At 33.7% G+C, this 11,035-nt stretch overlaps 1 protein-coding gene across 3 annotated transcripts; it reads left to right on the top strand.

The window, feature by feature from the left end:
- Positions 1 to 2,665: 2,665 nt before the first annotated feature.
- Positions 2,666 to 7,608, top strand: LOC114166244 (protein MAINTENANCE OF MERISTEMS-like). Of its 3 annotated transcripts, XR_003599882.1 has the most exons (7): positions 2,666 to 2,973; positions 3,048 to 3,662; positions 4,552 to 4,701; positions 5,124 to 5,252; positions 5,769 to 6,284; positions 6,394 to 6,801; positions 6,948 to 7,608. XR_003599882.1 is itself a non-coding variant. In XM_028050952.1 (6 exons), exons 1-6 carry the CDS (start codon positions 2,920 to 2,922, stop codon positions 6,658 to 6,660), a joined length of 1,731 nt encoding a protein of 576 aa, XP_027906753.1. In that variant the 5' UTR covers positions 2,666 to 2,919; the 3' UTR covers positions 6,661 to 7,016. The 3 variants fall into 3 exon arrangements, 2 of the variants coding, with proteins under 2 accessions (XP_027906753.1, XP_027906754.1); XM_028050952.1 differs by having other exon boundaries at positions 6,394 to 7,016; XM_028050953.1 differs by having other exon boundaries at positions 2,667 to 2,973; positions 6,397 to 7,016.
- Positions 7,609 to 11,035: the final 3,427 nt, after the last annotated feature.

Genomic DNA, 11,035 nt, shown 5'->3' with positions numbered 1-11,035 from the left:
TGATTGTATTTGTGGTTTATCTTTAGTGTTTGAGTTAATCCTCTTGATAGAGATTAACAATTGGATGTAGGATCTTTTGATCCAAACCAGTATAAAATATTTTGTGCAATTTTCTCTTTCTTACTCTCTTTACTTTGTTGTGTTGTGATTATTAAAATAACAGATAGAATTTTAATTGAACTTTGATATTCAAAGAAAAAAAGTTTAAAAGTACAATTTTTATTAAGAACCCAATTCACACCCCTTATTGGGTTTTGTCCATACGCGAACATTTCGCTCGACGATTCTAACATCTATCGGGTTAACGACCGAATAAACCACGATTGTCTCTTCCTTGATGAAATCACCATCGATGTCACCCTTTCCTTCTCCATGTATACTTCGAGAAGCACTTCCATGCACTTTCTCGATGGAAGAAATAATCCAAATCGATCTCTTACTTGAAAAGCTTAACTCTAATGACGTTATAGTCGAATCGTCAGTATACCGCTTGTCGGACCAACTTGGGAGAAAAATAATAAGGATTTAAAAAGACCAAAAAGATTAAAAATAGGAATTTGTGCCCTTCTTTGAAATCAAAGTTTATTTATAGGCAGCTAGTGACAAATGACTCGTGAATAATCATGTCTCTTAGATCATTAGATCTCCTAGCATCCAAGGGTCCAACCTTAGTGACGCTTCATGTCACCACTAAAAACAATGATACACGAGCCGGTGCACACTTCCCTAAAATGACATGACCCTTCATCAGGCACGAATAGATACATACTTATTCTGGCCTGAGGGGCACAATGTAGCCACCAAAGAAGATGTTTCTTTAAAATCCAAATCATTAGCCAACACCACAATCAGGATTGAGAATAAGGGGCACATAATGTGTGCAATCAGGGTTGAGAACAATAGGCCATAGACTTAAGACCCAATTGTTAGCCATCACCACGATCATGACTGAGAACGAGAGGCGCGTAATGTGATGACATAACCCCTAGCATGGCCAAGCACTTTCATGAAGAGATAAAGTCATCTTGCAAGGTGAAACAAAACTCTATTCTTTTGGACCACAATGGAGTATTCTTGATAGATTAGGAATATTTAGGCCTTGTATTAAGGACTAGGTAGTGTAGGATTTCTTTTGAAGACTTTGTATTAAGGGCCAAATAGTATAAGCTTTTAAAAACAATCTTGCTTAAGTAGGGAGCATCATGTGCGCCTACTTAAGCAACTCTTTGATGCTTAATTATGTTTTACCTAGCTAGCTTAGGAAGGGCGTCCACACATACCACATGGCAAGCCTTTAATGGAGAGTTCTCTTACAAAGTTAGTTGCCATGTGTTATTTTCTTATTGGAGAGACTTTTCATAAAGTAGTTTTCCACATGGCAACATATGAGTGGTTCATTTTCGTGAGAGTGAAGATTGCTACATGTTAAGCTCTCCTTCACCAAGCTAGCAGTTTTAGGGTTTTGGTGTATGTTAGCATTCTAGGGTTTTGGACCATTTTGGATATACCTTACTCTATAAATAGAGGTGTCTCCCCTGTGCATTTCTCACTTTAAGAATGTTAATGTTATGTTGCCAAATTCATTTTTAAGCCATATCTTTTCTCTTAGTCACTTGCTAGAGTATCCCATGAGGTCCCTCTTGCACCATTTTCTCTAGAGTTGGCCTAACCTTTCTTAGAGTACCACAAACAACCTTCATCCACCCTTTCAAACCACAAAACTGAGAGCCTTTTTTCTCAACACCAAGCTTTTGCACATTCCACCATCCACCATCCACCGTAGTCACCATTTCAAGCTTTGGCCCAATTTAGCTTGAGGAGGAGTCTATCATAATGTGTACTATCGAGGCTGAGAACAATAGGTCAAAAACTCAAAGTTGAAAGCACGAACCAGAGAACAAAACCAAGGTGAAGGACCTCTGGGCTGGGGCACTCGACAGACTACCAACAAAACCAAATATTGACAATAAGATGACAATTATAACGCTAATCAAATGATTATCAAAACCAAACATGATTAAAAAAAAAGATTGGGCTTGCACCAGATTCAAAAATAATTCAAGGCCTACCATTATCAAATATAGGTAATTGGGTAAGAGGTATGTGGTTCATAAATTTTGTATTTATCACTTACATTATAGTTGACTGAAAACTCACTTAGACGTCAGACTCATGTATATCTCACTGATTGAGAAGGCTGAAAGCAAAAGAAATGTTTGATTCCAAGAAGACTTGAAGAAGTGGGAAAAGTTGTGATAAAAAGCGTGAAAGTGTGCTTAAATCTCATGGGCCTCGCAAGAACATAATCCAACTATCAAAATTTCTTAGAAATCATTTAAATCATCATCTTAGCTAAAAGTAAATTCCAAATAACTAAGATCTTTTAAGAAACTTAAAAAACATAACAATTAACACTTATACACTAATATAGGATAAAATAATTAAGAAACTTGAAAAAAAAAGCACAACATTTAACACTTTCTTTTGACAACAAGTAAGAGAAAAAAAAATCAAGCTTTTAAAGTAAATTTTGAAATTATTCATTGCTAACTTTTTTATTGATAATTTTATAAATGAAAATAAAGTAATATTTTGGTGGAGGCGCAAGGGGGGAAAGAGAAATTTTAATATATTTTTCATATTTATTTTGGCGCCTCATCTTTTTTCTGAAGCTTCTTCGGGAAGCTTTGTCACTGCCAAGTGGTGCTGGGTTAATTCGCCTGCTCGCTCCCTCCCTTATCTCTATGCATTCATTTTCATTCATTTCGTTTCAGCACTTCTCTTCTCCGTCGCCGTCGCTGTTGTTATTTTCGTCGCCGCCTCCGTGGCTGTCGCTGTGGCCATCTCCGTCGCCGTCTCCGTGGCTGTCGCTGTGGCCATCTCCGTCGCCGTTGCCCTCGCTGGAATTTTGGTTCTCCGATGAGAAAATCCACTAGACTCTCCGCCATCGGCCTCGTACAGGCTCCAGAGCCGGTAAGAGCGGACAAATTCCACTTTCTATTTAAATTTGAATTTGAATTTATGTTCAATTTCGCGCGCACTTTCAGAAGAAGCCTTTCAGCACTCGATTTTCGCTGAGGTCGTTCGCGAAGCGCGTGCAGCTGCTCACACCGGAGCAGAGATCCGCTATTTCGAGAACCGGCTTCGGGAACCTTCTATCCGTTCCAAACCACTGCCTGAACAAGGTGTTTCTCACAGAGCTTATGGAGGCGTGGAGCAGCGGGAGCCGCGCCTTCGTGCTACATTCCGGCGGCGAAATCCGAATGACACCGCTGGACGCGGCGCTGATCCTGGGCCTTCCGGTGACCGGTAACCCCGTGAACTTGACAGAACAGGAACCCTTCTCCGATTTGGAAGAGTCGTACGGAGCAACGAAAGTGAAGAGGAAGGTGGCCATGAGTTTTCTCGAGAATAGGCTCGATTCAATTGGGGATGCTGTGAGTGATGATTTTGTGCGGAGCTTTTTGCTCTACACGATTGGAACGTTTCTTGCTTCGAACGACGGGAAGGTAGATTCGCGGTACTTGCGGTTTCTCGGGGATGTGGGGGAGGTTTCAGGGTTTGCTTGGGGCGCTGCTGTTATTGATGATTTGTGTCAGTGGCTGGATAAGAGAAAGGAGCAGAATGTCCAGTATGTGGGAGGTTGTCTCATCTTTCTTCAAGTAAGTTCGTTTCACCATGTCATAATTTGATGTGAAGAATATTAGCTACAAGGTATTTAGTTCGTGTTGGTACTTGACATTAAAATGTGATATATTTGTGGAGAAGCTAATTGGTTCCGAGATTTGAAGTACTCCGTGTTTGAAAATTCGTTTAGAAGTAAGATATTTTTCTTGAGAAGCTATAACCACTAGCATTTTAGTAGACGTGAAAAAAATTAAAAATTACATGTGAAATGTGAAACGAAGCACGCAAGTAATAAACATGTTTTAAAATAAAATGGTCCGCTACTGTAATTGCAGTCGCAAGTCAATGTTTTTGGGAGTTTGCAATTTTATGTAGTTTTATGCAATACAAAGAATTGCTACTACAACCACGATTTAAAATCTTGTTAACAATAAAGTGCTTTAAATAATGATTTATAAATGTTGTTCTTTTGATCATATCTATGAGGTGTGGCTGATTTTCATTTTTTAATTTATGGAGTAAATTGTTATTTTGGTCGTCCATATTTGCAAAATTTCACTCGAGAGAAGGAATTGTAGTCCTCCAAGTATTTAGTTATTATCAATTTAGTCCAAAAAATGAACTGAATTATAGTTGAAGGTTAGTATAATGGAGATAAAGTCTCAAAGACTAAATTGATGTTGATTTGATATTTCAGTGTTTTCTTCTCTTCTTTTCATATTTAGATAGTACATAGAAACTATATGCATTGTAAAATTTATGTATCATGGGCCATTGACGCAATCTTTTTTCTAGCTTTTAAGACCATGAGTATGCATTAATTTTTGGATGGAAAAGATGTCCGGATCAGTACTTGTAAAATGTCATTTATGTATGCTTATTTGATGGAATTCAAGTTTAATAGTTTTGGTCTATGGCGAGCAGACATGGTCCTATGAACATTTTGACGTAGCAGCAAGGCCACAACTGCAAGATCATGATTTCACCTTTCCTCGCATGTGTCGATGGGATAATATTAAATCTAACCAAAGACAACAGGGTACTTCATGGTTTAAAGAGCTGGATGATGATCAGGTAACTTAGAAACTTGCTTACAAATTTGCTAAGTGTTGAGTTTATCGTTACCGACTCCTTATATAATATCGGTTGAGAAAACTTATGTCTGTCTTGACGCACTGTCATTTTTGTGTTATATGAAGTCCTTGTTTGATTATTTATTGAGTGTTTGGGTTACAGTTCCGTTGAAAGTAACCTACATTTTTGTTTTCAATCCTCCGAAACAACAATTCAAAAACACACTTAATGGTTGAAGTAGTGGAGCATCTCTCTTCATCTGTCATTTATGATTTAGTATGAATATGCATGATTTTGGTGTTTGAATTGATGACAGTGACGTTGGTTCTATTTGTATCATTGATGCCTCGATTAAAAAAGTGAAGGAAAGAAAACGGGTTATTAACTTATTGTTCCTTTTGTCTATATCTATTTATGTGCAGGTGATTTGGAAGCTCCAACCTACTGCTGGAGAGTTGCAAATAGAGATAATTAAAGAAGCACTGGAGTTGATAGGTGACAACAAAGAGCTTCGAAGTGCAGAAAGCCGTTCGACATGCACTCCATCTAGCGTGAGTTATGATATTTATTTTTATTTCTGGTACATGTAAGTTTGGCTCAGGGTTATTGCAATTGAACTTTCGAATGCCAAAAATGCTCACCATAAAAAAATTATTTATTTGCATTAAATAATGAATTAATGTATCTTCAACATCTTTGGACCATTTGATTTTGTTTTAACTGCAGGAGCCTGCAGTTTTTGTTTGAACTGCTGGTGATCCTCCTGCTCCTAAAAGTTTAGGGTAAGCAGTTGCTCCATTGTAAGGTTAGTGCAAGCCACCAGCCACAGCAAGCTTGAGAGTCAGGACCATTCACGTTTGGGTTTGGGTTGACGTAGGAAAATCTTATCTTTCGAGCCAAACTTTAATTGACATGGTTTTAGTTTGAATTTTAAATATTAATTAAAACGTTCACATGTTTAGATTGAATTTTATATATTAATCTATCTTCTAGGGTGTTATATTTTATTTTCTATTTCAATGTTCATATTTCGTACTCTCTACTGATTGATAATTGGGCATTGGCAGGTTTCTGATGTAGATTCAGGGTGTCGGCATAGTATCAACGGTGAGGTATGCAGAGAAGACGAGGATAATATGGAGAATCAGGTAGTGGAGGACACTCCCACAAGGTCGAGCACTAGTCATGAAAAATGTAAAAAGCAGATCAATCTCGGGAACTTGGTAGTGTTGGACACTCCCCCAAGTTTAATCATCTGCGACAAAGTACGTGGAGAGCAAGAAATGGATCCTGAAAATCTAGTGGTAGTTGAGGATCCCCCCACAATTATCAGTATTCCTGATGAAGTAGGCGGACATACAGAGTTCAACGGTGAAGAACTCATAGTGATGGATACTCCCCCGGATTTAACAATTTGTGACAAAGTACGTAGAGAGCAAGAAATCAATCTTGAAAAACTAAAAATGGTTGTTGAGGACACCCCCCCAACTAGCAGTTTTTCTGACGAACTCAGTGGTGATCAAGAATTCAAGTGTGAGAAACTCTTTGTGGAGGATTCTCCTGCAAAGTTGAGCTTTTATGATGTGAGATTTCGTTCTACTTTAGTCATTTGGGTCTTGTCATAGATTATTAATTATTAATTATTAATCCTTAGTTTTTTCTTTTCCACTTATCATTAACTTATTTGATTAGCAGGATGATGTTATAAGACAGAAGAATGTTACATTACAAGAGGAAAACACTGAATTGAAGGTGAAACTAGACCAATTAATGGAGGAAAATGAACTTATCCGTACGCAGATTTTATCAAATATTCAATTTGAAGAGCAGAATGCTGAGTTAAAGAAAGAGCTGGACTTATTGAGAGAAGAAAACAGAATTTTAAGATTGTCACTAAGTAGTTTTCTGGACCGAATGGATCGACATATTTTGGATTTCGAATCTAATGCAACTGAGTGAACATTGAATTTCACCTCATAACTTTACAAGCTGCTTATAGAGCCAGAGCTGTGACAACCAAAGAACCTCTGAACTTTCAGACGTTGCTGCAGCCGCAACATTAGTTCTTCCTCGAACTATAGTGTGTACACATATTGTAAGGTAAGCAAACACTATCCATTCTAAGTTAGGTTTGAACAGTGTTAGGAGGTTTCATGTCAGGTAAACAAACGTTATATATATTGTTAAGCCATGGCATTTATGTCAGGTAAACAGGACTATTTATTTTTCTTCTTTGTTGTATATAGTTGATTGTACATGTACTCCAAACAGATGTCGGAGTTCAGATGGTATAATTATGCTTTTTTTGAGCATTATGAGGCGAGTCACTGCAAGTTTCGCTTGGTACGTTCATTATGTTTTATCAGCAAGTCCATCTCCTACTGCTACTAGCCTTTTCTTGTTGCTTAGAGCAACATTGCTGCTACTCACAGAGGCTTTAGGCATGGCTTGAACAGGAAGAAATCAGCAATGGCACCCAGCGGTTGAAGGTGTCGTTGTTTGATACTATGTAATTCAATGGCCTGCAGTATATAGGTCTGTGTTTGGTGTGGATATATCCGATGTTTTTCATGACTGGGCAGCGCATTCAGTTTTGTTATGGCGATGAAGTATGCTGAATTGATGAGATTGAGGGTTCGTGTGCTGAATTTTTAATAGTGATACTTGAATGGCATTGTTGGATCTATGATTAAAGTATTTGAAGAATCTAATCATTTTCCTTGAAGATTTGCAATAATCCTTGAAGACTTGGATATGTTTTTGGTTAATGTGATTTGATTAGGACACCATTGTAAGTTTTCTCTTAGGTTCATCTTACATTGCAATATTTAGAAAGCTTATCTGAATGTATTATAACTTTTTCTGGTCATAGGTTGTAGTTCTTTAATTTATTCAAAGATTTTTTTAATGCGTTAAAATATTTTTGCCTGGTTATAAGAAATAGTTTAAATGATTATATTATCATTTTAATGAATTAAATTGTTAAGAAATAATACTTTTGCCTAATCATATACTTTTACTTACAGAGATCCAAAATAAATAGCACATGTTATAAAAAAAATATGATGAGACTAAGTGCGGGAATGTGATCTTCAAATGTAGATGGTTGACACTGATTTTGTTATCTCTCCTTATGGTATGGGGATGAAAAGGAAAAAGAAAATAAGAACCTAACACAATACAATACGTAATGTTATCTCTACAAATGGAACCACCATAATCACCATCATAATCCATCTGATAACTGTTGTTTTCAGTTACATTCCATATTTTAATAATTCCAATTTTTTCTCTTATCAAATCAAATATTACTTTAGGTATCTACTAATAACATTTTCATGACAATTATGCAGTTAGTCATCAACTTAATATTAATAGATCACTCTATTATTTTTTTACCACTCTATTATTTTAACAATCAAATAATGATCATAACACATTTAAATAATATAGATGTGATCTTAAAATTCTAACAATCTCCCACTGGTCACATATGTATGTGTTTTACCTTAATTAGATCAATTAACAACATTATTATACAAAGTGTAATAATTAAATATCAAACTTTATATCTTATCAAAAGAAATTATTCAAATATAAGAGTATGTATGAGTAATATCGATCATAGAGCATAAATAACATAAATGACTAATTCCCATTTGACTAAAAATTTCTCAAACTATAAAATTCCCAACTAAATAGTGTTTTCGTGAAAGACATTGGTTGAAAAACCCTTCGTAAGAGGATTTGCTATCATGGATTCTATCCCTATATGTTTTATGAAAACTTGTCCACTTTATACACTTTCCTTGACAATTGAAAACTTGATGTTGATATGTTTTGACTTGATCAAACTTTTATTAGTGTTGGGATATGAGACACTTTATTTCGGCATACATTAGACTTTTTACAACTAATCCATGAAGAATTTTTTAGCATACATTAGACTTCTTACAACTAATCCATGAGGAATTTTCCATGTTAATTGAATTTTCAAGTTTTCTTTTGGGCATCGATTGAAACCAAATTTGTCTCCCTTAGCAAACGTAGTATTCCTTATATTTTTAATCATTAAAATTGGTCATTATTTAAAAATTTTCTGATAGTATTTACACAATAACCTTTCATGACAATTATGCCCTTAGTCATAAACTTAATATTAATAGACCACTTTAGTATTTTAACCAATCAGATAATGGTCATAACATATTAAATAATATATATATATATATATATATATATATATATATATATATATATATATATATATAACTAAAAAATTCTAACATTTAATAGATTAGAATGACTTAAAATTATGAGGCATTCTAATCTAATTATTTTAATGTAATAAGTTAAAACGAGCTTTTAATGAATTAAAATCACTCGTATTGAATTATGTATTTTAACAAGTTAAAACAAGATGTTTCAATTAATTTTACTACTAAGTAAAATTAATAGATTAAAATCTAACTTTAATCTATTAAAACTAATAGTTTTGGTAGTTTTATTTGAAGATTCTCTTTTATTTAATTAAATTAAAGGTCTTTCAATCTATTAGAACTGTAAGATTGGATTCTACACCACTCTGGTTTCAAACCAAACGATGCAAAGTCAAAACCATTCTCTCTTAAATCAATTTATATTTTTAAAGGGAGTTTAAATTGAGTTGAAAACCTTTTTCAATTTTTTTTAACAATTATGTGATCAACATCTTTATTATGAAGAGAAATCATAGTTAATCACTTGAGTTTATCTTTTTCGTTATAGTTATTTTGGTTTATGTGATATTACGGGTGATAAGATGGGTTAGCCTGATGGGTCAGTCTGTCAGTCCGTGTTAAAAGGGACAAACCGGTTGAAGATTTCAATCGTCAGTTCATTCCAGCTTGTCCCAACCCGTTGACTCGTTTTTTTTTTAAAATTAAAAATTAAAATAAAAAGTTATTAAAAAGATAAATTTTTATATTATATTTTTTAAAAAGGTATAAATATATAATAATATTGTAATTTAAATCATTAATATTTACAAATTAAGTTTTAATTATTAATTATAATAGAGTAATATAACATGTAAATGTAATAATTAATTTAATTTATTTAATTAAAAATATTAAGTAATTAATTAAAAGTTTAAAAAATACTTTATACAATTAAATATTCTTTTAATATTAATTTATATGTATAAATAAACAAATTTTAAAATTAAAAATTAAAAAAGTTTGAAAACAAATTACTTTTTTTTTAAAAAAAAGTGACGGCTCGGCCCAATCCGGCCTGTTAGCCTATCCTATACAGAATGAGTTATCATTATTGACCCTTTTCAGTTTGACGAGTCAGCCCAACTTGATCCATTTTTGAAGAGTCATGGACAGGCTGGACAAAAACGGGTTGGGCTGCCCGTTTTGCTACTCCTGGGTAATATTGCTTCTATTTCTATATCCATTTTTCAAATCTATGTGACTAAACAACTATATATAATTTTTATGTATAATTCTTGATATATATTGAATAAGTATATAATTAGAATATCAAAATAAAGAAAGATTGGATGTTATTTTGCACGAAGATTTTTTTATATATTTTATCAATTTTGTTACCCGAATTACGAAATGTGAAGCAAATTGTGAAGTTTGATTTCTCAATAATTAAAAATCGTAAGTACCGATAGTTTTAGAAAGGACAAAATAATTGAATTCCAAGAATTAGTCTAAATTTATTAAATCTATATTTTGGTATGGTAGTCAATATTCTGAGTTCTCAAAGGATCTATGTTTCAATGTTACAAAAATTTATTGCGTTGTTCAAAGTACACATGATTGTGTCTAGTTGCATCTTTCATATTTGGCATGAGCATGCTTTAATCACGGATGACAATATGGCGGGGTGTGAATGAATTTTGCTATCTCATATTTATTTTTAGAGAAAAAAATTATTTTGATTTCTATATTCAAATTCAACGAATATCAAATTTTTATTGTATTTAGAGATACCCAAATTCAACTTAACGTATTTTTATTTACCTTGTACCCGTCTCCATATCCGTGCGGGTATCCGTACCTGAATGTTTTCTTAATATCCACGGATGATCGCGGGTATACACAAGTATTTAAAAAAAAATATTTAACAACATATTTTTACCATAAATTCAAATAAAATACAATACATAACATTCATAAATTGCAAACAAAATCAACATAACCCATTTAAATAGTGTTGGATGACAACTAACAAAGAAAGAAATATTTTATTTTAAAACCAATTGATAAAAAAAACTTATTCAAAATCAATGTCTTAATATTTTAATCATTTTTTAATTTAATTAGAGTATAGCGGG

This window comes from Vigna unguiculata, chromosome 10, assembly GCF_004118075.2.
Source record: "Vigna unguiculata cultivar IT97K-499-35 chromosome 10, ASM411807v1, whole genome shotgun sequence".
Classification (NCBI taxonomy): domain Eukaryota; kingdom Viridiplantae; phylum Streptophyta; class Magnoliopsida; order Fabales; family Fabaceae; genus Vigna; species Vigna unguiculata.
This window is presented reverse-complemented; position numbering and strand designations above follow the sequence as displayed.